The sequence below is a fragment of the Nesoenas mayeri genome (genome assembly GCF_963082525.1).
Source record: "Nesoenas mayeri genome assembly, chromosome: 9".
Lineage (NCBI taxonomy): Eukaryota > Metazoa > Chordata > Aves > Columbiformes > Columbidae > Nesoenas > Nesoenas mayeri.
The window spans coordinates 2,196,586-2,223,623 of record NC_137557.1 but is presented as its reverse complement, the minus strand read 5'-3'; the positions used below and the strand labels follow the sequence as shown (position 1 = coordinate 2,223,623).

The following is a 27,038-nucleotide window of genomic DNA, read 5'->3' as shown; positions in this document are numbered from 1 at the left end:
AGATAATAAATATTTTTCATGAAAGAAAGGTTAACATCCACATTACAACTGAAATCTTTAAGAATATCAACTTTGAATCCCAGAACGTCAGGGGTTGGAAGGGCCCTGGAAAGCTCATCCAGTGCAATCCCCCCATGGAGCAGGAACACCCAGATGAGGTTACACAGGAAGGTGTCCAGGCGGGTTGGAATGTCTGCACAGAAGGAGACTCCACAACCCCCCTGGGCAGCCTGGGCCAGGCTCTGCCACCCTCACCAGGAACAAGTTTCTTCTCCTATTTAAGTGGAACCTCCTGTGTTCCAGTTTGAACCCATTACCCCTTGTCCTGTCACTGGTTGTCACCGAGAAGAGCCTGGCTCCATCCTCCTGACACTCACCCTTTATATATCTGTAAACATGACATTAATGAGGTCACCCCTCAATCTCCTCTTCTCCAAGCTAAAGAGCCCCAGCTCCCTCAGCCTTTCCTCATAAGGGAGATGCTTAGAAATGATGTAGTTTAACTGCAAACAATGGCAGGATATTAGACAATTACCTTCCAATTGTTGAAACTGTCGCTGTGTTTTTCTATGTTATTTAGTGATTGACCTTTTTTTTTTTTATTTTAGGCATTTTCTTCTTGTCGATGGTGGAGGACTTTATTTATATTCATATGAAGGAAGATTAATTTCCTCTCCAAAATTTCCAGGAATGAGAACAGATGTTTTAAATGCCCAGACAGTATCTCTGAGTAATGACACTGTAGCGGTAAAAGACAAAGCTGATGAAAAGGGTAAGTTCTCTGTTCTAATAGTTCCACATTTGCTAATAATTCATTAGGGGATTTTCAACATCATCTCATTTAACTTTACTTAGCATAGTTATGGTTAAAAAAGGAAGTATAAAGCATAAACAATTTATCCATGAAATAAATTAAAGATAATATTTATTATAAAAATTAATTAAAATGGTGGGTCTTGCATAACTTTGATTAATAAAAGAGAATGAGATATGTCTCTGAACTTCCAGTTGTATGTGATGCATCAGAGAACCATGGAACATTTGCAATAAATATTTGAATAGGAGGTTTTTAGTCTCCGACGTGATTTTCTAAAGTCCCTCAGCAATGTTTTTCTGCTTGACTGCTGCTCATAGAAGCTACCAGAACATTGACTGTGATTAATTGTACTTCTCAGATGTTCTTTGATTTAGGGTTTTTTGGGGTTTGTATCATTACAGCATGTACATTTTATATGCAGCTGGGGTGACCACAGTTTTGAGGCTGCGATGTGGGTCAGTGGTGTGTTCCTGAAGATTTTGATGCTATTACATTTTGTGTTATGGCATCAGAAGTCCTATAATTCTGAATCACAACATGGCCAAATGAGCTTCAGGTAAATTTTTGCAGTAATGAATGGTAGGGGAATATCTTCTTGTCAGTCAGCTTTTTAATTTCCTTCTGTTCTGTGATACAAATGCGTAAATTTCAGTTTTAAGTATCACTTGCACCGCTGGAAAACTTCCATGGTTCCAACTGACACCAACTCCATCTATTATCCATAACTCTCTCCGTTATCCTAGACTTAATGATCAGATTTTAAACATTTTCAGAATTTTAAAATGATTTGTCTTGCAGCAAAGAAGAATCGTATTTATCTTTTTCCATAGAAAAAGAAAAGTTTCAGTGTGAAGTACAAAAGACAAAGGAAGATCCTGATTATTACGGGCAGGGAGTTAGTCCTTTAGTACTGATTGCATGGTAGTTTTCTCAGCATGTAACCCACAACTTAAATTCACTCGATCACTGAAAACAACCCTTGTAATAATCCTTTAAAATATCCCTCCCCAAGCAAAAGAAAAATCAGGTGAGATTTTTCTCCCTTCCTTGTAACAAAGAAACTTTACTACTCTGTACAACTTACAGTTTTTTTCTTGTACATCCTTATCTTTTATGTGAAAACAAATATTTTAATTATCACACAGCTGTATCAGAGATACAGAGATCCCACCAGTAGTGCTAAAAAGCCTTATATAACATGCCAGCACATGGGAAAACACATTCCTGGCCCAGGGAACCACGGCTTATCCAGACCTGTTAGTTCTTCTCAACTCATCCCAGCAGAAGCGTCTTTTTCCTTTGCCTTACTTTGAGGGCAGGTCTGTTTTCCATAATGCACTGCCGTATAGAAATAGAAAATATAGAGATATCTAAGCTCGGTTTGCTACAGGAAGCCGTTTACACGTCGTGTTCAAAGTGAGAGAATGCCCTTTGTACTTTACGTTGTTCATTACTGAAAAGTCAACCAATTTTTCTTATCTGTTAGGTACAGTGTTTTTCTTCAAAACTTCCTTAATCTCACTTCTTATATCTGGTATAGTAGCAGTAAAATTGGCCTGTATAGCTAGATCAAAATGCGTTTCATGCAGGGAGCCGTGCGTAAAAGTGAGAAAAATAGCACTTCTCAGGAACAACTCGTTTTCTTGTGCATATTTAGCCAGCTGCCAAGGGCAACACTTGTGCAAAGCCCTTTCTTTCCCTCCTCTGCAACCTCAACCGCTGCTTTCTGAACACCTGCTTTTACAGTTTGGCTTTGTTGGTTTATTTTTTTGAAATCTGCCTGTTTAACTCTTGACCTCAAACCAACATCCTGTGTCCTGGAGAAAAAATGCGCAGCAGGATTAACATGTTAACATCGCCATCCTTTGGAACCAACGTGTATGTTCATTTTATATGCTATACTTACAGGTAACGCGTAGGTGGGATGTGTCCTTGAACACCCAAAATATTTGTGTCCTGTTTGTGTTTTCCATGAACAAACATGGAATCGTGTGCTTTAAATTCCAGCTGGTGTCCCTTACAATGTTACTTTTTTCTCTAGATTTGAATACTCGACCCACATCTGTCTGAATTTGTGTGTATATTCACAGCCTATAGATAAAGTGTGTATGCGTAGGTGGATGTATGTGCATCACACGCATGTGTGTGTTTATACAGAGATAGAAAGAAACAGAAACTTTTATTTTTAGGCAGGTTGCAAATTGGAGTCTTCACTGGATATCCTGGAAATACAGACAATGTAGGTGGAGGATTTTTGGAGGGGTTTATTTTGTTGTCTATTTTTTTGAGGGTAAGATGGGGAGAGAATGAAATAGATGGACTTTTGGTAAAGATTGCAAGAAATACATATGAAATTCAAGTATATCTGGATAAAACAGATAGGTTTTGAGGAAGCCAGCTGTTAATGTATTATCAACCATATCATCACAGCAAGCAGAAACCCTAAGCTGCCCTGGAAGAAAATGTGCCACCATATGAAAAATTCAAACTAGAGCAGGTTATTAACAAAATAAAGAATGCTTCTGAAGACTCTTCTACCCCACAGTTTGAAGGACAGCTTTCTATATATCCGATACTAATTACTTTAGGGAAATATATCAGTCAATTGTGTCACTTTGTATAAATTTTCAGATTCATCAAAATTGTGGGTTAAAATTGAGTAAATCTTATCAGATAGCCCTAGTAATATTATTTTCAGAATGCAGGGTGCTAACTTTTATTGCGTAGAACTCAGCGTCAGCTCTGCAAATAACCATTTGAGCTGGAATGGGAAGCAAAACATTGGTTTTCTCAATTCCCTATCAGTCCGTAATATCATGGTTCAATGGCTCTGAAAATAACAATATTTGAGAATTTTTCACCCATCGCTTCAATTGCAAAATGCGACTATTCTGAAGCTCAGCAGACTAAGACAATTACATTTTCCCAACTACAAGATTCTTATTTGACCAGAGTGTGAAAGTCGCTGGTAAATCTGTCACACAGTAATAAGTATCCACTTGTAGTTAAATTAGACGCTGAAAATTAATGAAGCTGCTTGGAAAGTCTGTAAAGAACTGTTGCTTTTAACTAATAAACCATGTACTTTTTTTTACTTCAGTTATCTACATATTTGAAGCTTTATCTGGAAAGCCGCTGGGTGACGGAAAGCCTCTAACCCATAAGGTAACCTGAAGGATATGTCTCTTTTCTTATTATACTTTGAAATTAAGAATCAATAATGGATTTCTTCAACAATGGCTCTAATAACGTATTAAATTATTTACAAAGGAGCTTGACAGCTCTAGATGACTCTTAAAATCAGATTCTTTATGCATAAAGTGTCTTCACAATCCAGTGTTTCAAGAATTTTGTGCCTTGTTTTTAGGAAAGCCTTCATTTGTTTGAATATCACATGCTTTCTGTGATATGAATCTCCAGAATAAAAATCAGATACTTTCTTTTTCCTTTTCAGACGGGAATTGTGGAGATCGCTTTGGACCAGAAGGGACTTACAATTGAAAGGAAAATAGCTTTTATTGATAAGAACAGAGATCTCTATATTACTTCAGTTAAACGGTTCGGAAAAGAACAGAAGATTGTCAAAATAGGTAAGAAAAATTGAAAATAATGTTTAACTGAATGCTAGCAGGCTAATAGATTTTTTCTCTAGTACAAGAGACTAGAGTCTAGTACTGACCCCTGAGATACTGCACTAGATCCAGGCCTCCAACTGGACTCCATCCCATTGACCTGGGGCTTCTCTCTGACTTCTTCCCTTCAGCCAGTTCACAGTCCACCTCATTACCTGATCATCCAGACCTGATCATCATCGCACTCCCTCAGTTTAGCTGTGAGGATGCTGTGGGAGACTGTGTCAAATGCTTTACTCAGGTCAAGGGAGATCACGTCCACTGCTCTGCCATCATCCATCCATCTTGTTATGTCCTCATAAAAGCCAATGAGGTTGGTCAAGCACAACTTCCCCTTGGTGAAGCCATGTTGACTGCCCCTAATGACCCTCTTATCCCTGATATGCCTTGAGATGGCACCAAGGAGAAGTCCTTCCACCAGTTTCCCAGGGATGGAGGTGAGGCTGACCGGTCTATAGTTACCCAGGTCCTCCTTCTTGTCCTTTTTGAAGACTGGAGTGACATTTGCTTTCCTCCAGTCCTCAGGCACCTCTCCCGTTTCCCAAGACTTGGCAAAGATGATGGAGAGCGGCCCAGCAATGACCTCAGCCAGCTCCTTCAGCGCCCGCGGGTGCATCCCATCCAGACCCATGGATTTATGGGTGTCCAGATTGCCTAACTGCTCCCTAGCCCAGTCCTCAGCAACCGAGGCAAACTCCTCCATTGTCCTGCCTTCCTCTGGGGCCTCAGCGGAACGGGATCCTCAGGACAGCCTCCCACAGAGTAGACAGAGACAAAGAAGGCATTCAGTAACTCTGCCTTCTCTGTATCTTCTGTCACCAGGGCAACCACCTCATTCATCAGTGGGCCTACATTGCCTCTGGTGCTAGTTTTATCTGCCATGTCCTGGTGATGTCCTTGATCTGGGCTTCAGGTAGACTGCACACTTCCCTACGATGACGTCAACTCTGCATATTGGGCCCTACATCCCCCTCAGAAGGGAATTGCCTACTACGATTACCCTTATTTCTTTCTTACCTGAGGTGGTCTTGAGGTGCAGGGTCAACCGCCTCTTTCTATGTGACCTCGTAGGTGGCCCTTGCACCACAATCTTTCAGACAGAATCTTTCAGACATCTTTCTTGCAAGAGTTCATAATATGTTTCATTAAAACTTTAAATGCTGTAGACAGATGCATGATCTGGTAAGTGCAGTCTGGCCATTGTTTTAGTTTTGATCTTTGATCTCAAAACTACGTCCAAAAACCATGAATCTGAAAAGAACTTATTTCAGAAAGAGAGAACTGCATTTGGCTGGGAGTCTCTAAGATGTTACCTTACAAACTAGAGGCTTAAAACGAGTCCTTAGTAAGAATGACTAATAATTACCTTTTTCCTACAGTTTTAAGAAGTGTAGCTTTATTTTGAAGTTTCCTATGGAAATGCATTTTATTCTGTTATCTTTAAATTAAGGCACAATGGTTCAAACCTTGGCTTGGAATGACACGTCGAACATTCTTTGTGGGATTCAAGATGCCCGTTTCACAGTCTGGTACTACCCCAACACCGTCTACGTAGACAAAGACCTCTTACCAAAAACTCTGTATGAAAAAGATGCAAGGTAATATATCTTTTTTGACCAAAATAGTATTATTATGTATTTTAACTGATTTACTCATTCCTTAAATTATCTTAATTTTGGCAGTTGAAGTAGAAGCCAGGGTTGCAACTCTTAAAATTCTTTTCATGTTACTACTTCTTGATTAGGAAATGAGGAAAATGTGTTTTATAAGATGAAATGACAATGTGCAGTTAAACAGTAGAGTAGCATTTTGATTTAAAAGCCAAATTTTAATCATACCTCTTGAAATACCGCCTTAGTTGTTCATAAAAAAACCAGCCAAACAAAAAAGATCTATTGGAAATTAAAAGTATTGAGATATTAGGTCATAGATAATATGATTTCTAGCTCAACTTTACATGTTGACTTCAGCCTGTATACTTTGCAGTATGAAATTCCTCATAAAGAAAACCTGAATTCATTATTTTGTTCTAAGAGTTATGGGAGCCCGAAGGTTTTTCACTGGAAAATGTATTTGACATTTTTTGTACAAATACCCAGTTTGCATTTGCTAGATGTGCATAACTATAATTTTATTTTTAGAGAATGTTACAACTACCTGTTGGATAGAACTATTGAATAAGTAGGTGCTTAGATTTGTATATGCTCTGAAAATGAAGTATAATCATATTGTAATTTTGAAACAAAGATTTCTTTAAATTCCTAATGTTCTTTTCCATAAGAAATAAGTTAATGTTAACTTACCTTTCTTTCTCTGCCCAGTGAATTTAGCAAAAATCCCCAGATTGTACATTTTGTAGGAAATCAAATAACAATTAGAAGAGCAGATGGTTCACTCATTCACCTTAATATTTCACCTTATCCTGCGATTCTTCATGAGTATGTTAGCAGTTCCAAATGGGAAGATGCTGTCAGGTTGTGTCGCTTTGTCAAGGTAAATGCCAGTTATCAGGAAACTTTAGATATAATTTCCCTGTAATATTTATGTTTTCAAGTGTTATTTTAATAATGATAACTGCCTATCAGATGTTGCATCTCATTTCCATTCTTCTGCTTTGTTGCTGATTATTTTGGGGCTGGTCCAGAAAAAATACACTTTTTTTTTCATAATTACATAATATTAATAACTTCATGATTGTCATGATACATAATAAAAACAGTAAATCTTTGTAATAATAAAGTAAATCTTTGAAAAGGGAAAATAGCAAAACGTCAGGATTTTCCTAAATATTTTTGAGTTAGTGGAGTTTCCTTAAGATTGTGTAAAAAAATAAGGTAAAATCATGAAAATAGAAAACAAAGGGTGTAATGTTGTTGTTGTTGTTGTTGTTGTTATTATTATTATTATTATTATTATTACTAGTACTAAGTTTTTCTAATTCTTAATTCTAAACATACAATGTACTGAAAAGATCACAAAGGAGACAGAACTTCTGAAGCTCTTATTGACTTTTCAGCATGTTCATAGTCCATATTACAGTCAAGTGATTTTTTTCCTTTCATTGGTAGCATGTTTATGATAAATGTATTATTATTATTATTATTATTATTATTATTATTATTATTATTATCAACATTATGGTTCCAATACAGTTATTTGTAAAGAAAGGTTTTTAAAATAAGGTTTATAAGCACAAGCAGGGATTTAATGTCCAGCACAGTTCCACAACCAGTGACAGGGACACCGGTGACATTGTCACTGATACTATGGCAGGAGCTCATTAATGGCCAAGATGCTGAAAACTAATGATTCATTCACCTCCACAGTCTCAATTGATCACAACATCAATGTTTTTATAATGAAGTTCTGAGAAATAATTAAGTAGTGACTTTGTAATAAGAGATGTAGAGCACGAGGCCATGAATGGTATCGATTATTTTCAGGACTTGTATATTTCCTTTGAGAAGTCATTTTTAGCGTTTTAATAAGTATTTGGAATTTTAGGAGTTGATTTTCCTTTTTCATTTCAGGATCAAACGCTGTGGGCGTGTTTGGCTGCCATGGCGGTTGCCAACAAGGACATGGCTACAGCAGAAATTGCCTACGCGGCCATTGGCGAGGTACGAAAATTGAGCTCGCTATTTCCAGTTAAATTGCCGCAAGACTGATTTGACAAATTAATTCCCATTACTAAACTACTGTCCATTTCATTTACAGATTGACAAAGTTCAATATATCAATTCCATCAAAGATCTTCCATCGAAAGAGTCGAGGATGGCTCATATCCTGCTGTTCAGTGGGAACACCCAAGAAGCTGAAACCCTCCTGCTTCAAGCAGGCCTCATTTATCAAGCGATTCAAGTCAACATTAATCTTTATAATTGGGACAGGTAGTATTTCTTCAAACACAATATGTTCATAGCAGTTTTATCGAGGTAACTGTAAATTATTTAAATCAGTTGTTTCATTGCATATACTGAGATGACTAATTTCCTATCTGTAATTGCCCTGAGCTGTAAAAGGACGAGATAAATCACATCCTGACAATAACCAAAAAAGGGGTTTTTTAGAAGATACAAGTATTCTGTGGTAAAAGTCCAAAGCATGCTTGGAAGCATTTTTAAATAACATTTTGCCTTTTCATCATTGTCCTTAGCGATACCTCAAACTCTATGTGACCCTCGAAGAATTAAGGCTGTTTCGAAACATCTTGTTGCTAAAAATAGATAAGTGGCTATTCAGACTCCCAGCACTGTGTAGGTGGATGAAATAGGAATTAAGCCTGAGAAAACAAAGTAGGAATTTCTCCTTTAAACAAAAACCCACGTTTTCTAACAGAATCTTCTGAGGCCGTTTACTACTAATTCCTCTCTGCTGTTATATTCGTATCACTGTGGGCAAAAAGTTGATTTTCCCCCACATATCTGTGGCGTTTTATTATGTTGCCTAATATGTATAATCTAAAAGCTGTGTATATCAAACATAAGTATTCCTTGAGAAGAAAACAGATACAAGAGTAATCAGTTATATTAATACTACTCTGATGACTAATCTTTCCCACCTATAGAATATTCGTAAATGCTGTGTAGCAAACACCAGAAATGTGTATTTATGACACTGTTGAGAAGCGATTCCTGACTACAGTAATTAAAAATTATTACATTTTCCCCTTTATATTGCGAATACTAAACTCTGACCATTCTCTCTTACGTCCTTGAAGTAAAGACTCCTATTGTCAAACTCCCGTGATGTGATGAGGTTGTCAACAGAAATAATTGTTGGATATTTTGCATCGCATGCATCATAAAGCAAACAGTCTTCTTCGCTGGCTACTTTTAACCTCCTGTGACTGATACTAATACAAACCTGCTTGGCACTACAGATTAGGAATCTTTGCCTGCAGCCCAAACACTTTTCAGCGTATCGTTTTGCAAAACCATGGTGATTGTAGTTGTGCCAGAGCATTTATATAGCCTGACAAGCCCATTTCTGTTTTATTCCAGGGCCCTAGAACTAGCAGTAAAGCACAAGACACATGTTGACACAGTCCTGGCTTATCGACAAAAGTTCCTAGAGGACTTTGGTAAAAAAGAAACGAACAAAAGATTTTTGCAATATGCAGAAGGTGTAAGTATTTCTCAGAATTATTCCTGCAGCTTTAGGTCAGGCTGCTTTTGTAGCCAGTTTGGCGGGGGGAGGTGGAAAGTTGCTCTTACATTTTCGTTCTTTGGCTCAAATGTGGACAAAAATATGAAGATTTTATATCTGAGTATAAGTTCATAGCTTGATGTGTGGCTACTTGGCTAGTAATAGTTGTGTATGTGTTTTGTTAGAAGGCACAGATACAGAATATATAAATATTCAGTGTCTGGCAAGGAGTTTACAAATGAAGGCACAGTTATTTTCTATAAACAGGGAGCCAGATCTTAGTGTGGTTGAATGGGTACCTATAAATGTCTTCAACATCTTCATGTAATTTTATGGGTAGCAACAATAACAAACTTCGAAGGTATCCAGATTGTATTGAGTGAATTATGAACCATTCTGATAAACAGCTAAATACACAATTTCATCAAACCTCTGGAAATTCTCTCCATCATCAGGAGGTCATTTCAATTTATTAGCATTTCACAAAACCTAAAAACTGAGGGCAGATCTTACAGTTTATAAGCCAAGAGTATCTTCGATTCCACTGGAGGAGTTCTGCACATTTCCTTTGTGAGCAGCACCCACACGTGCACCTTTGGGAGCAATTCCATTGAGCAGCTCTCACGTCCTTTCTGCTCTTCCCCTCACTGCTCCTAAGAATTCTGAGGCAGAAACTGTAAAACAAGATATGTGCTTGGACTGTGTCAGATCTTTTCATCTGCCGTAGCTAATGGATCAAGAAATACATGCAAACAGTTAGCTCCGATCCTTTAATTTGAAAGTGTAATGGGCACTGTCCATAAAGATCATTCTAATGTAAGTCATTAGCTTTTAGCAACTTTAATGATGCTTCATTTCCTAAACAAGAATAAAAATCTGCACAATATCTAGCCCCTAATGAACTATTCTGTAGTACTTTACCTAGAAAATATAGAAAAATAACAAAACAGATTCCAAGCACTTGTATCAATGCAGCAATTTTGGCTGATATGCTGGAAGTGTCTTCTACATACTTTAAATCTATTCTTGAGCAAAAATTATGATGCTTCTGAAAGAGACCTTTTAGATAATACTGTCTTGTCTTTAAATCATCAAGAAAGCCGCAGCTTCTGGAAGAGTTCCAGTGCGGTGACACCTGGTCAGTGAGCAGAGTGACAGGAGTGGAGCCTGTTTCATTTACACTCAGTCTTGAAACTTCAATCTCAGACTGCAGATGGTTCCTGAAGTAAAGAAGTTCCTTCTCCACATCCATGTTCTGGAGGTGTCGTCTGCTGGATCTGAAACTGAGAGGGAACCTACTTGATCAAGTGGATTTTAAGCTCTTGGCTACAGTAGTGACTAAATTCTTAATGGAGCTTGTTAGACTTGTATAGCAAGTTAGAAGGAAACATTAAAGGCATTGAAGGGAAAAGCAAGATTTTGTGCTGCTCTTCCTTCTCAGAAAAGAAAAACAAGTCTCACTTTCCTTCTCAGCACCTAAATTTCCTTCAGGCTTAAGTAGGAAGTTCTTCTGTCTTTTCTGTACTGCAGCTGAGAGCACTGATCTGCGATCAGATACGGAATCTAAACAACCTGCTCCGTTGTTATATCTCACCTCTTTATGTATAAGGTATTACAAACCTGTGTGGATGCTGAGAACCCGTCTCTTGGCAGGTCCAAGGTGTCACTGGCAAGGGCTGGTGGCTTCGCTGGCAAGGAGCTCTCGGGGCTGGGTGGCAGAACGAGCCCTGTCCGTGAGATGTTTCGCATCTGCGTGACATCTGTTCAAGCAAACACATTCTTTCGTAGAGCTCCATAAAGATTTCAGTCATCAGATCCAAAGCACCTGGACTCCGCAAATGCATCTCGAATGGTGGGATTAACCTTTTCACATGAGAATGTGGGTATTGCGGTTACATCTCCCCTCGCAGAGAATCTTCCTTGTAATTTCGTGACTTAGTTAACAGAGTAGCAGCTACTCTGAAAATTCCCTGTGCAGCAGTTCAGATATTTTCCCATCTCATCTTTGACAGTCTTAATTCTCTAGCAATGAAACTGAACTTCGCAATTATATTTTTGGACACGTTTTGTAGTCATCGAGTCCAGCATGATCCATTCCTTCTTGTCAAGCATTTTGGAAAGAAAGATCACTATTTCACCCCACTGTGCCATGAATATTGTACTATACTATTGTCTGAAGTTTCACTGAAATAGAATACGGCCAGAAGACGATGTTTCTCTGCAGATGGAGAAATGCCAAGATAAAGCTAAAACATTTATTGATGCAGAAGACAAATTTCAGGCAGAAATCTGATTTCTGTTATATCAGATAACCGGTGTAATATGCTATCAGTTTACTCAGAGGACTTTAGGTGCAGTCAAAAGACATCACTGCATGTATTATTGACATAATATATTCTCCGTAATAGGACACAGATGTCATTACATTTAAATTAGATGCAAGTTGATCCAAGTTATTTTCCTGTTTTAATGTTGGCTTTTTTTGCCAGACACAATGAGATATATTAGTATTTGTTAAAATACATCAAGCTTGTTTTATTTTAAAGGTAGAAAGCTCGGTTTGTTAGAACTCAGCTGTGCCTTCATATATTCCATTAGTGTAAGTTGTCGCTTATACATGGAGAATTATATAATAACTTACATGGTCGCTTTGTAATTGTAACTTCAAATTGTCCTGTTATTGAATAGCTGTCTCTGTATAATGTTACTTGACCTCTGCATATTTGCTTTTCTGTTCTTACAGCTGGAAGTTGATTGGAATAAAATCAAAGCCAAAATAGAGATGGAAATTGCCAGAGAGAGAGAACGAGCAGCAGCCAGTCCCTCCGTGAGAGCCAGTGTGACCGTGCAGCAGTAACTGGCCTTTGTCACCTGAAGAAGTGCTTCTGGAATATTTTGCACTGGTATATTTTGATAAACATAAATAAATAGATTAAAAAACCACAGCAAACATTTTGCAGACAACAGGAGTGGGACTTGGTGTAGTTCTTGTTAATTGTTGGATGACGGGCAGAACTCTTTATTTACTACAATCTCATTTTGAGCTGGGTTTAGGTTGTGATGCCCCAGTGAGCAGCTGCATTGTAATCCCTAATAAATGGATGAGGAAAAAAGGGAAATTAACTGTCTTTCTCTTAGTGGCTTTTAAACTTTCATTGCCATTCAAATGATTTAACTGTGCTTGCCTCTAATTAAATAATCCTTTCCCTATTTAAGCACCTAGTTAAGTAGTTTGGTTATTTCTGCAACCTCAGGGACCTCTGAAAAGACTCATTTAAATTGTCTGAAAACAAACTTAGTAAACTGTAAGTGTTGAAAATGTAAAAAGGAGCTTGAACTTATAAAGGACAAAATAATCTTTCTCTCAAATTACAGTAATACATATTTCTGCTCCTACGCACGTACTAGCAAGTTGTTCAATAGGTGATTTCAGATTACTTCAGCAACTCAGGTTTGTCACTGTAGCAAATTATTTAGCAATAAAGGGTATTTTCTGAGATAATGTCAGTTGTTTAAAATACTATGGAATGCGCTTTGAATGTGGTTTGAAATAACCAAAAGCGTTGTTGGTTGGTTTTGTAGCATCTAACGCATAAAACTCACAATGATACTCAAAGCTTCCTTAATGTTAAAATGTCATATTAATTTAAAATAGGATCTTTCCACGTATTTTTTTCTGCCCAAAGCACTTGATCTGAAAATATTGTTTTTACATTTGTGATATTTCATCAAGACACATCTTTCTTTGTTTTACATATAGACGTGGCTGTGTATGTGTGGCTTCCTTTGCAGAAGCCCTTTGCATTATAAATACATGAGCAGGTTATTCATAACTGACACTGTATATAATACATATCTTTCAAATATTACCATCAAAATATTAAATATCTGTATTTTTTGAACCATTGCTATATGACACTTTTTTGCATAGTTCCTGAATTTTTTAATAAAAACAGGTAAAAGAGGGCGTTTTTAATGTAGCCAACAGATGATGCATTAGATGATCTCCATTGATTTACCAGACTGCTAAATAAACCAAGAATGTTGATGTAGCTCGGCCATGGACTGACGTGGCGAAGCGAACACCTTCACCTTCCATCGACTGGCAGAAAGCACTTACTACCTCCAGAACCAACCCCAAAATATCCTTAATGGCAAGTGTTTAATGTTAAATTGATGAAGCCTGGCGCGGATTTGTCATGCGACGTAAGCGGATTTTGAAGTCCTGTCTAGTGGGGATACAAAGTTCAGGGCTTCAACTCTAGTTTGTTCTTTTATTCTTGGGCCAGGTGGAAATGCAGCAGATGCAGCAAATTCAGCTGCTTAAAAGTGCCCGATGCAAGAATTAACCATTGCAAAGGTGAGAGAAAACACGAACTTCTAAGAGAAATTTCTGATTGGTGCCCATGGTGATTGCAATGAAAAGCAGGACATAGAGCATTTAGGAGCATCCTCTGGGATTTGGCAAAAAAATAATTGGAAATACTGCTTTAATCTTGCTTTATACCACATTTTAAGTGTCATTTGGGCTCCAGTTATTCCAGGTAATGTGAATGGTTAAACCTTCAGTTTTACCTCTAGCTGAAATTTTGTTACGGTTTGCATATTTTTAATGGTTCAGAAGAAAAAGGAAAGAAATACTTTTTGTGTTCATGGTATTAAGGCAAATGAGACTTTGAGACCTGTGCTTGGCTGCAGGTTTCATTCTCTTTGTGGCCTCTCTCTCCTTTGCTTTTGCCATCTGCAGATGGGAATAATGTATTTAGCCCTATTGCAGGGCTGGGGTTTGAATTCTAGGATAATGTTGGTAATGCACTCGGACAGCGGAAGGGCTGGCGAATTATCGCTTTAAAGGTTTTCAAGCCCCAAACTAACAAACATCAATAAACGTCGTGGCACTGGATGAAGATGGACACGGATTATACAGCATTATCCTTCATTTCGTGTTGCTATTTAAGATGCAGAATTACCCTTTTATATAGCTTATTTTATTCAACAGCACTGATTTTTAAAAAGGTCCTAATATCACTCCGCGTATATCCAAAGCCCTGGTTCTGCAGCATGAGGAACGTGTCTCTTGCACCTAAAATCAGTTACTGTGAGGGAAATATGAGCATCTCACACTCGATCTTGTTGGGAGCCCCTTAGCTGGGACCCACAGACCGAGGTAAGTGGGTTTTTGGAGGGTTTGTGGGCAGGAATCCTGGCAGTGCCCAGCACCAAGGTCTGGCATGGCCTGTGCTGGGTTGGGCCGTTAATTTCCCTTAGAGCTGAAGTGATCCCAGGTCACCTCAATGAAATAAAAAGCATGATACCAGAAGGTGCTAAGATTTTATTAGCAAGCTTTGGAGGTTGTTCTTCTCCATTTGCCTTGCTGACAAAGGTAAGGTCATGTACAACCGCGGCATGATGCCGAAGGGACGGGTCTGATCCCGCTTTCCCCCACACTTGGGGGTGCAGGAGGTGCCAGGATCGCTCTGTCAGGGCAACTTTGTGCAGTCATGTCCACGCAGACCCTGCGCACGGTCTCCTGCTGCTTCCACGGACGAGCAAACTGGCTGTTCCTGAGCATGTGCCCGGGTGAGGGGAGCCGGGGATGCTGCACCAAAGCACAACCTGCTTTCTGTCACCCTGTGAAGACCCTGTCATTTTACTGGAGGTGATGTCATTGTATCAGAGGTGATGTCATCATATCGGAGGCAATGTCCCCAAGTCGGCTTCCTCCTGAATGACTTATTCCTCTTCGGAACCAGCCCCAGTTAGGGCTCGGGGGCTGAGCAGCTCTCTGGCCACGGCGCTGCCCAGGCTGTGTCCCCCGGGGAGGTGAGCAGGAGCTTCCCCAGGCTGCAGATCCCTCCTCTGGGGAGCCCAGGTGTCCTGTCCCACTGGGAACACCAGCATCTGCTTCCCAGGCGCAGCCCCACGCCCGTCCATGGGCCCTGGCAAGCCTGTCCCTCCTGGGAGCCCTGCATGTCCCTTTGGCAGAGTCCAGTGTCCAACAAACCATCCCGCTCTGGGCGCTGCTGAACAAGCTTCCCAGGGGACAGTGTCTCCCTCGGGGTCCGCAATGTCCCTCCAGTGCCCCCCGCTGTGTCCCTGCCAGAGACCTTCGTGTCGGGCACCGCATCCCCCGTGGGGACCGCTACCTGTCCCTTGGGGAGGTCCGGGATCCCCGTCCGGCGGCGACCGCTGTGACCCTCGCTGTGCCCCCCGCCGCCCATTCCGCGGGTGCGCAGCGGGGCGAGGGCTCAGCCCCAGCCGCCCCCGTCCCGCTGTCTGTCCCCGGGGGGGCGGCAGGGGCCGCGCTGCGCCTCCTCGTAGCTGGGCAGGTGCTTCACCTCCTCGTAGCGCGGCAGCGGCGGCAGCTCCAGCCCCGCTCCCGGCTCCGCGGCGGGACCCCCGAGCTCCCGCAGCGCGGCCGGCGGAGCGGCGGGGCCGGGGCCGGGCGGGGGGCGGCGGAGGGCGGGCGGGGGGCGGCGGCGGGGCGGGGGGCAGGCGCGGCGGTGCAGAACGCAGCCGGCGGCCACCAGCGCCAGGAGGACGAGCAGCGCCGCCAGCCTCCGCGCCAGCCACCGCGCCTGCGGAAGCCAAAGGCGCCCGGCCCCGATCCCGACTCCGATCTCGGCCTCGGACCCAGCCCCGAGCCCTGTCCCGGCGCCCCCGCAGCCATCCCGGCCGCACGGCGCGGGTCCCCGCCCCCCCGCCATCCTCCGCGCCCCGCGCAACTCGCCCCGGTCCCGGCGCGCACCTTCCGCGGAGCCGGCGGCGCTCCCCGAGGCCGCGGGTGCGGGCCGAGCCCCGCGCCCCTCCCGCCGGCAGCGCTGGGTTTTATCCGCGCCGGGCTGGGTTTTATCCCTGATGAAAAATTGATGGGGCCATTTGGCAGCGGTTCACGGGCTAATGGGGCGGCGGCGGTGGGGAAAGGGGCACCGGGCCAGGCTTGGCCTCTGCGCCGGGGCAGCGTGGGGCTGGGCAGCCCCACACCCCAACCCGGCCTCTCCCAGACGGGTCACTGGTGGTGTGTCCCTGCCAGCCGAGATTTGTGCTAAAAGTGTCCCAAAAGTTACCACTGAGTCAAAATGTCCCTTCCCTTAGTGGGGACAGGAGCCCTGACTAGGGATCATATGTACTTGGGATGAGTGGTACCCAAGGATGCAGGGATGAGCAATACCTGAGGATGGAGGGGATGAACCTGAGGATGTGGGGATGAGGATGAGTGGTACCCAAGGATGCAGGGATGAACAATACCCAGGGTCACAGGGATGAATGGTAACCAAGAGTGTGGTGATGAGCGGTACCCAAGGATGCAGGGATAAAGAGTACCCGAGGACACAGGGATGAATGGTACCCAAGGGCGTGGCGATGAGTGGTACCCAAGGACATGAGGATAAGTGACGCCTGAGCCCTGAGTGACCCATGCAAGCAGAAATGTAAGGTGCAGAGCCCACCACTGACTGTGCCACTTAAAAAAGACAAGTGCAGTGTTGGAGCAGGCAGCGACAGCAGGCTCCCTGGCACTTCTGCAAAGCACGAATGAGGGTAAGCTTTTCATTCTTCCTTTCTGTTGGGTTTTATTCCTACCATTAAGGTTTCACAGCTTTTTACCTATTGGCAAGGCCAAGAGGGTCCCAGTGTCACCCAACATTCCTACACATCTGGGGAGCAAATCCATCACTTTATTCAGTCCCCACAACTGCAGACCCTCAGCTGTGTTGTTTGCTGATTACCCTCTGATAACCTTGGTTCAATTGCAAAACTCCTCAGGCAACCAGCAGGGGAGAGAGAGGTCTGATCTAGTAATGGAAAAACTTACTAAGATGAAACATGGCAAAAAATGACCAGTACTTTTCTGCTTGGTTTCCTTTTAGGTCACCATGCCAAATCTGATGAACAGCAGCTAAACCACCTACATGACCATCACGTGTAACGTGTTTGTTTCCTTCGTCCTGTTTACTCGACCTGTGATGATTTCATTGCTGATATCTGTAAGCAACATCCCTACATTTGGGTAATTCATGCTTATCGTCTCTGTTACAGATTTTGTGGCACTCAGGAGGAAAGAGGGGAAGAAAAGGCTCCCAGCAGCAATACAGCTTTGGGCAGAGTTTGCCTAAAAATAATCTGAAAGGAAGGAGGGGATCAGTGACGCTGGGCTTCCAGCAAACACCGAGAAACCACAGCCTCTTTCTGTCATCATCAGGGGTTTATTCTGCATACGTTTCCTCACTTTCTGGGCATTTTTCCCTGCAGACGGGCCCTGGAATGGGCAGAAAGGGCTTCAGGCATGGATGCTGCTTTAGGAGAGGGTGGCCATGGGGACCCTGTCCCTGTGCTTTGGGGACAAGTCCCAGCCCATGGCTGGCAGGGTTGGCTCTGGCAGCAGCTCCCGGCCATGCCTGGGGCTGCATTCACTCCAGACTCTTAACAATAACCCATGCGAGTGTTTTAAGGCACACACGATGGTGAGTAAACAGTAGGGTGCCTGGCGAAGCCTACATATCCATTAATAAAGCGCTGCATTTTAACAACATTTCTGATAAGCTGTAACTCTGCAATCAGAGCGCTATGAAATATTAAACCCTGTTGATAGCTCCTTAAAGCGAACGGTTGGGCCATCCAGTGTGCGCTGCAGGTCGGGCTTTGGTGCTCAGCCTGGAGAAGCGACTGAGTGACTCTGCACCCGTCAGATGGGGAAAAACTGTGGCTGGAGGGAATGCGGTGCTGCAATAGCAAGAAGAAATAAGAATTAAAATCCTGGTATGTAGCTACACTCCCTCCAGCAGCCCCAGCTCCCGCAGCCCCGTGCCCAGCTTGGGAAAATGAAGAAATAGCAGCACCAAGGGGGGCCAGGGGACTTGTCCCTGCTGGCTCGGTGGCTGCGTGGGGACACCCATGGGTAGAGATGCTGCTGGGTTTTGGGGATGTGGGACGGTGCTGACTGGGCCCTTGGAAACATATGGGGAGTGTTTTCTGCCTGGTTGTGGGTTCCTGTGTGGGTTTGGGTGGTGGGCAGGGCTAATTGGTTCCATCAGGAGTAATTGGTGTCACAGATATGAGTAATGAAGCCACAGGCAGCTGCTGGAGGGGGTGTGGATAGGTGGTTTTTGGAAGCGGGGTGGTTGTGCTGATGGTCAGTATGGTGTAAGGACTGCTTGCCAGCTCCCTGGGGTGGGAATGGGTGAGGGAAGGGCAGTGGGGCTGCAGGGACCACTGAGCTGGCCTGACTGGGAAGGCGGCAGAGGGAAGAGACCCTTAAGATCATGGAGTCCAACCATAACCCACCCCTGTCCCTGAGAACCTCATCTCCATCTGTCCAGCCCTCCAGGGATGGTGACTCCAGCACCACCCTGGGCAGCCCGTTCCAATGCACTGAAGCAGCCAGGAGAGTCTGGGGTTCAAACTTTTGTAGTTTGCCTTGTAATCCTCCTAAACAAACCTACAACCAGTTAATTACATCTATATTAACGCTCAAATTCAACAGTTTGAACCTTCATACTCATCCATAGCACCGAAAGCTTCTGGCAAATCAATGCCATCGGCTACTGAAGTGTGGCAAGTGTCCCTGTGCACCAGAGTGGTCCTGGTGTTCTCCAAGACATTTATTCGGGTTAGATCAAAACCTATTTGCCTTTTTTACCAGGCGATTGACTCTTTGAATCTTATACATCATCCTGCAAGTGTTTTTGACTTGGATGGGAGTGCAATGCTAAACCAAAGCATTGCCTCTATTATATTAGCAGCAGCATCACTTGTAGGTAGTTCAAGATGCTTTCCATGTTGCCATGATCTTTCTCACTGATGAAACAGAAAAGAAATTGCGGGTGAAAAGACCCAGAAGTTCATTAGAATTAGTCTTGAAAATCACCAGGTAATTATTTTAGTTACACATGCACAAATGCCTCTATCACTGAACCGTTTGGAGCCGTGGCTGCTTTAGATCTCATAAAACAATTAAGACCCTGGTTTATGCACTTGGGATCGAGACCTGCAGACCGGGCACAGGCACCACAGCATCTCTGCAGGTCCTCCCATCCCCATCCCTCTGCCACCACCAGCCATGGCCGGGATGGGATCGCAAGGACCCGTCTGCTTGTGACTGGGGGAAAAACCCACTGACAATGCTGGAAAAAGAGAAACAGTTTTCTGGGAAACTACCTGAAAATGGGGAACCAAAGAGCCACGGCGTGTTGTCACAGGTATTAATTTCCCCACAAATACATTTAGTGTGTTTAGTTGTGAGAACTCCTGTGTGCATTTTATTTTAATATATATATGTTTAATAGATAATATTTTACTTCTTGGTTTTCACTTTAAAATCCTAAAGCAGAATATGGGGAAAGGAGAAGCTTTTCACCCCCTATACCAGCCCAAACATGGGCGAAGATGGGAAGGTTTTGCCCATCCAAACCACTCTCCTATTTCACGCTTCCTTCTCCTCCTCCTCTGGATGGAAAACCCACATTGTGGTGGCTCGGAGCCTCAGGTAAACTCTGGGGCTGCCGAGCGGTTTCTGGGAAGGAGCTTTAGAAGCTGATTTTCTCCAGTTTTGCAGGGGATGTACAATTATTGATCCCGCAAATGACCCCTGCAGAAATACATCGATCCCTTTGGAGCAGCAGATCATTAAATATTTGACTTCCAGATCTTTCAGATGATGCCAAAGAGCTGACATGGCAGAATAATTATTTTATAGTGCGTGTAATTGTCCCTGCAACCATTAGCATTTGTGTAACTTGGAACTTTCCTTTGTGTAACTCCTCCCTTCAGGGCAGCCCGCTACCCAAAATGCTCTTTGTAGAATGATGCTTCACTTCTGCCTTTGTCTCTTATATATTTTCCTCCAAATACGAGAAAACTAATTGGAAAAACATATTGAAGCTGAGGTTTCTCTTTTGGGGCAAGACTGAAAGCCTCACATGTGCTGAGCAGTATTTTATAGCAGGAATAATCCCACGGGTTGGTGGAGGGAAGCACAGCTTTGGAGGACGATCTGGACTGCAGATAGAAAAAAGCTCAGTCCTAACAGCTTTAATGATATTATAACATCTAGTAGATCCAAACCTTGCAATAGTTGAGCAAATAATTCTTAATATCTCTGTAAATAATGCTAAAGGAGCCCTCACAGAATCACAGAATGGACTGGGTTGGAAAAGCCCTCAGAGATCACCAAGTCCAACCCTTGGTCCAACTCCAGCCCATTGACTAGATCATGGTGCCAAGTGCCATGTCCAAGCTCAGTTTAAAAACCTCCAGGGCTGGTGAGTCCAGCACCTCCCTGGGCAGCCATTCCAATGCCTGACCACTCTCTCTGCACAGAATTGCTTTCTCATCTCCAGCCTAAATGTCCCCTGGCAGAGTTGAAGCCCATGGCCCCTTGTCCTATTGCTGATGCCTGGGAGAAGAGCCCAATCCCCACCTGGCTAGAACTGCCCTTCAGGTAGTTCTAGAGAGTGCTGAGCTCAGCTCTGAGCCTCCTCTTCTCCAGACTAACCAAGCCCAGCTCCCTCAGCCTCTCCCCATAGGGCTTGTGCTCAAGTCCCTTCCCCAGTCTTGTTGCTCTTCTCTGGACCCTCCAGCACTTCAATCTCTTTCCTGAGCTGAGGGGCCCAGAACTGACCACAATACTCCAGGTGTGGCCTCCCCAATGCAGAGCACAGGGGAAGGATCACTGCCCTTGTCCTGCTGACCACGCTGGTTTGGATACAGGACAGGACACCATTGGCCTTCTTGGCCACCTGGGCACACTGATGGCTCATGTTGAGCTTCCTGTCCATTAGTCCCCCCAGGTCCCTTTCTGCCTTAAGGAATCCCACCAGCAGCGAGCTTGGGGCATTTGCTCAGGGAAAGCTCGACATTGCTTAAATGAAACACTCAAAGCTGAGATCTATTGCTTCACATTTTTCAAGCACATCTGTAACTGTAATAAGGCTTAAAAAACAAGAAGATGACTCTGCATATGTTAAAAAAAAAAAGAAGCCATTACCTCAGAGCTCAGAAATCTCGACTGCAGCAAATATTTGCTGTTAGACTGTTAAAAACAGAGAAAGTGAGAGAGGCCGAAACACTCCTACATGACTCCGATGTTCCCAGGCTGGGTCAGGTCTTCTGGTGAGGAGTTTGGATCCTCTCTAGAATCTAGGAGTATTTTCTTCAAATAAATAAAAGGTGGAAACATCTAAATATCTCATGGTAATGACATCAATATCAGGCTTCCCAGACTCCATGTCGCAGTTAATGTATTTTACTCCTTCTACTAAAAAGAAGCATTAGAAAGACTGAATCATGCTAGTCCTCCCCTTGCAATAATTCCTTGCAATTAGGACTTGAAACCTTTGACTCGGTGGAAAGGCTGAAGTTCATGCAGTGATTTTTGGCTGAGCCTTTTAGTGTTACAAATCATGAGCATCTCTTCATATAACACTCATATAGTAGGGATGATTTGCTCCAATGGCTGTTTTTCTTCTGAATCAAATTATATTAATTAATAAAAATGATTTCTGGATTATAGGATCAATCCAATGCTGTCCTTAAGTGCAGGTTGAATTTCAAGCCCCCCGATGGCAGTCGGACCCCCTGGGAGACCAGAGGAGGCTGTGGACAGATGGATGGATTAGCAGCTGGACACATAAATGCTGAAATGTATTAAAATGCAGTAACAACCCAAAGGCAATAAAGGACAATTTGTCGCAGTTGGAAGGATCGCTGCAGTGGTCTGGAATAACCAAAACCCAATCTTTTTCATTTTTTACAGGGGGCAACATTTTTCCAAGCCGCGGTCCTCATTAGTCATGCTGTTTCTCAAGAGGCTGCCACGATCCAGTCATGAATTTCTGCGATGATTTCATCTCACTGTTATTTACAACTCAGCCCAAAAGCTCAGCATCTTCCTATTATTAGTGGTTAAATATAGCAACGGATTCTTTCCCATTCCTTTTGCTCTCGGAGCCGTTCTTTTTCTGCCACCCACACGAATCGCATGAGTCAGAAGGCGCCTGGAGGAGCGGTTCCCAGCTGGCCGGACCCTCGCCGAGCATCCCCAGCTCACCCCGAGCACCGGGAGGTGAAATAATGTCTGTCTGCTCACACCTGGGGGGCAGCCAGGGCTGCTCCCCCCCCACCACCCAGGGATGCGCAGGGATGTTCCTTCTCTCCATCAGCTCCCGCATCCCAGTGTCACCCCGGCTGCATCCCGGCTGCTCTTCTGCCATCCCACATGGGAACTGCAAGGGGTACCAATTTTTGTGGACGTGGGGGTCACTGAGAGCAGGGAGCAAGCACCATCCTGCTGAAAAACCTTCTTGTTATCTGAAGATTCTTTATATTACTGAACTAAACATTTCCCATCCCGTTTTTGTCAGCACCAGCCGGAGCTCCCTGGAGCCCCCGTGCACAGGCGACGCGCTGCAGCCGGAGGGATTGCGCTGGGAATAAATCCAACATAATAAATAAATTATCCAACATTATAAATAATAAACCCAAACCAGGATGGCCCGCGTGTTGCCTGAGCAGCAGGTTAGTAGCTTGTTAAAAAATAAAATTAAAAAAAGAGAAAACCCTGCCAGCTGTTTTCCTGGGAGGGGGGTGATAATGGGGCAGCATCCTGCACCGAGCACTGCAGCCCTGTGAGCATCTCTTGGGACAAGCGGGAGGGGGATGAGGATGCTGAGGGTGGGGGCAGGAGCTGCGGGGGGAGGATGAAGGGCAGGGGAGGTTTGACCCCGCTATTTTTAACTGCGGTGTTTATGTGACATAAATAACCACGCCGACCTCGGAGGTGGCGCGAAAAACAGGAAAGGCCCCAGCGTGACCACCCCCGTGTCCCCGACTTGGGCCTGGGGGGTCCCACTGGCCACCGTGCAGCTGGGCTTGGGGGGTCCCTATCCGGCAACCCCCGTGCTGGTGGGCTGGGTGTAAAAGGGCAAATATTCCACGTTGGGAAATGAGGTCCATGGGTCCCAAAATAGCAGATTTGCCGTGTCCTCCTCACCCTGCTTTTGGCACAGGCTGGAGTGAGTAGCTCGGTCACATCTGGAGGAGCTGGTATCTAAATTCAGACAGTCGGGATAAAAATATGGACAATGTAATCATGGTTTTGCCGTTGAGAGAAGAAAACGCTGCCACGGCGTGTACTGAGGGGGCTGCTGTGATGCTCAGCCCCACGAAGGTTGGGGGGCACAGGGGGGCAGCGTGCGGGATGCTGAGCTCAGGCTGGGCTGGGGAGCTGGGCTGGGGGTGGGAAACAGCCTTGTCCCCCCACACAGTTCCACAGAAATCAACCAAAAATAGAAGCATCTGAAGTGGCTCTTGGTGGAGCTGGGGACTGTGGGTACCTGTGCTGCCGGGAAGAGACACCAGAGCTGGTAGTGGGGAGATGAGGTTGCTGGCTAACTCTCCAAAGACTGAATTAGTGAAATTGCTTTTTCCTTCTTTCATCACTTCCAGAATAATAAACCAGCACTAATGAATTAGTCCCACCAGCAGCTGGGTTGCTACGGATAAAGGACTTGGATGATTTTTACTGTTCGCGGTGCCAACCTACCCTCTACCCACCCGGAGCTGCAGATCCAGGTGCTCCTTGTCAGTCCCTATGTGATGGGATTTACTGGTTTTCACACAGAATCACAGAATCGACTGGGCTGGAAAAGCCCTCAGAGATCATCGAGTCCAACCCTTGGTCCAACTCTAGTCCGTTTATTAGATCATGGCACTAAGTGCCATGTCCAATCTGAGTTTGAAAACCTCCAGGGACGGCGAGTCCAGCACCTCCCTGGGCAGCCATTCCAATGCCTGACCAGTCTCTCTGTAAAGAATTGCTTTCTAATCTCCAGCCTAATATCCAGTTTTGGTGGGGTTGTCACTCTATTTGCTCTATAATTAATTAATTGCCTTTTAGAGCCATCATTTAGTGTCTCTCCTATTGATTTCCTATCTAGCTGGTAACACCCTCTTCAGCGCTGTCTTCCCTGCTGATGCTGATGGGTGCCTCACCAGTCTGGACATGCTGGATGGCACTGGTGACCCCAGTTCTCATCTGCACAAACATTTCCAAGGCAGCTCAAACCATTGGTGTGCCCAGCAACTGCAAAGTTGAAGCCCTATTAGTGCGGGACCTGCTCGGGGCATCTCCAAGGGGTTCCTGGGTTGCTTCTGATTTGGGTTGTGGCGTAAGAAAATACAAGCAGGTAAAGTCTTTGTGTCCCAGGTTGCCTTGCTGAGGGCTTGGGGTGGAAAATTGACCAACGGGGAGCAAGCGGCGAGTGTCCCCCCATGCCACGTCATCTTTAGACAGCACAACAGATGTATTTTTTCATAAATGGATATAAATAGACATAAGGAACAAGATTTTCAGGGAGTACTTGAGTTTAGCATAAAATGTGCTTGATGGTCTCAACACAGGAATTGCTCTCATTATTTTGGTATGGAAGAAGGAGTTTTCTGGCGCTGCTGTGTAGGTTTGGACCTCGGTTGGTAAAGCCGCTTATTTTGGATTCCTCCTGTGCCAACAGCTTTGCAGCATTGAGACCTGAATTGTCACCTGCCCATGTGGTGACACATGGGAAACTCTTAATTTCAACCACGCTGGGTAACTTTCTGAAATGACACTCTTGGCAATCAAATGGCATTGACTTAATTTTGAGAAAATAAGCTGATTTGATGGTGGAGGAGAACGGATTACACGAGAGTGATGGGGTATCATTTGAGAGATGGAGATCATCATGCACCACTCCCAAACAGTTTTTTCTAAGCAGACATAAAGCTCAAAGCATACAGTTCATGTGCAGGGTGCATCTGTCCATGCAGGGCTTGCTGTAAGTGAATATGATTTTAAAAAGAGATTCAAAACGTGAGATTCTGAGCCCAGAGCATCCTCCTCCCTCCCTGTGTCGTGCGCCACATCTCAGCAAGCGCTTCAATGCAGAAACTCTGAGGCCTCTTGCAATCTTTCTCACCTCTTGTGGATCCAGGATGAGTCCACGACATTGAGCGGGATGGAGTAAACACAGCGAGTATCTAATAAATACATGTGGCATAATGATGAGACACAGGTGCTCACCAATTTCTGTGTAGCAGGAGCTTTAACAACATATTTCTTGCCTTTTTGACTCAAAGAAGATCGCTGCTTGCAATTACTTCTCTAAGTGACGACACGGCATCTCAAGTGGTGATATATGTGTGATGCTTTCATTTACAGCTTCCAGACAAAAGCCTGTCTGCAGAGAAGTCAGTGGAAATTAAAACCAGCTAATGCCTCTATATTAGACAGAGGCCTGTACACAATTATGAAATCAGAAATAAAGCAGGACACGGACGGAGGCGTTGGGTGCATCCCCTGGTGATTACGGTTGTACTTTTTGAGGTGAAAACCAGGAATTGTGATGGGCCACCTCTCCCGGGGGTCCCTGCATGTCATTTTGAGGGAAAACATCGATTTTCTGACCACCACCTCCTCAAAGCACAAAGTGCCCCTTTATATATGAGCAGGCTACTGTGCGTCTGAGGCTAAAACTCCATTATTTTTCCTGTTTTAATTTAATTTCCCCCTGTCGGTTGACCTGCCTTCCCGCCGCGTTTCCCCTCTGTCGCCAGCTGTGGCCAGAGGTTTTGTCCATCCTTTCCGCCACATCCAGCAATTCCCTCTCACTTCCTTCCTCTCCTTTCCCAGCTCACACTCTTCCTCTCTCCTAACTCGCTCTTTTACCACAAGGAGCAGCCAGTCCCTACCTTTTATTTAAGAAATAAAACCAAACCCCACACACTAAAAGTAGCAAAAAATTGAAAAGCCTCGTAATGTATCTGGGTTTATTTCCATTTATCTGCTGCACTGGGAGATGATGCAGAGACCCAAGTGCTGCAGTTACATGGCACTGTGATGCTTTCAGGGCCAGGTCACCAGGAATTGTGCTTTTTAACTTAAATATTTTTAAACTGAAAAAAAATTAAGCTTCCCAAAGGTCCAGCTGTCAAAAAAGCAAGTGTGAGACTGATTTATCAAATGCTAGGGCATATATAGGGTTGTGCATATATGTATTATGCATGCTGTATGAGGTCTGGCCAAGAGAATCTACTGTAATAGAAAAATTAAGTGTTGGGAACTGAGTAAAAACTGTATCTGCAAACCCTCATATTTCTGTTTTGCAATATGATGTGATTGGCATCGCCTCAGAGACAAAGTAGGAATTCAGGGGGGTTTTCAACCAGCCCATTCGTACCTTTGGGAGGTGATTAAACAGCCAAAATCCCCAATTTAGAAGCAGCTGGACACTGCCTTCTCCTTTAATGTAATTAATGTAATTAATTTAATTAATTAATAGGGTCTGGTTGGTTGGTTGGTTGGTTTTATGTTTTGTTTTGTTTTGAGGAAATGAGCGTTTCTCCCCTTGGTGCGGAGCGGAGCTGCGCGGAGTGACTGGGCTGAGCTGGGTTGAGCTGAGCTGAGCTGG

General features: G+C 43.9%; 1 protein-coding gene across 2 annotated transcripts in view; it reads left to right on the top strand.

Moving 5' to 3' along the window:
• IFT80 (intraflagellar transport 80) overlaps positions 1-13,358 on the top strand; it is a 46,309-nt gene extending 32,951 nt beyond the window's left edge. For both annotated transcript variants that reach the window (XM_080349906.1, XM_080349907.1), the window contains 9 exons: positions 609-772; positions 3,918-3,982; positions 4,272-4,407; positions 5,900-6,047; positions 6,771-6,942; positions 7,980-8,069; positions 8,167-8,339; positions 9,453-9,576; positions 12,341-13,358. In XM_080349906.1, coding sequence (XP_080206032.1) covers positions 609-772; positions 3,918-3,982; positions 4,272-4,407; positions 5,900-6,047; positions 6,771-6,942; positions 7,980-8,069; positions 8,167-8,339; positions 9,453-9,576; positions 12,341-12,454 — 1,186 coding nt within the window. In that variant the 3' untranslated portion in view covers positions 12,455-13,358. The remainder of the gene's footprint in view (positions 1-608; positions 773-3,917; positions 3,983-4,271; positions 4,408-5,899; positions 6,048-6,770; positions 6,943-7,979; positions 8,070-8,166; positions 8,340-9,452; positions 9,577-12,340) is intronic.
• Positions 13,359-27,038: the final 13,680 nt, after the last annotated feature.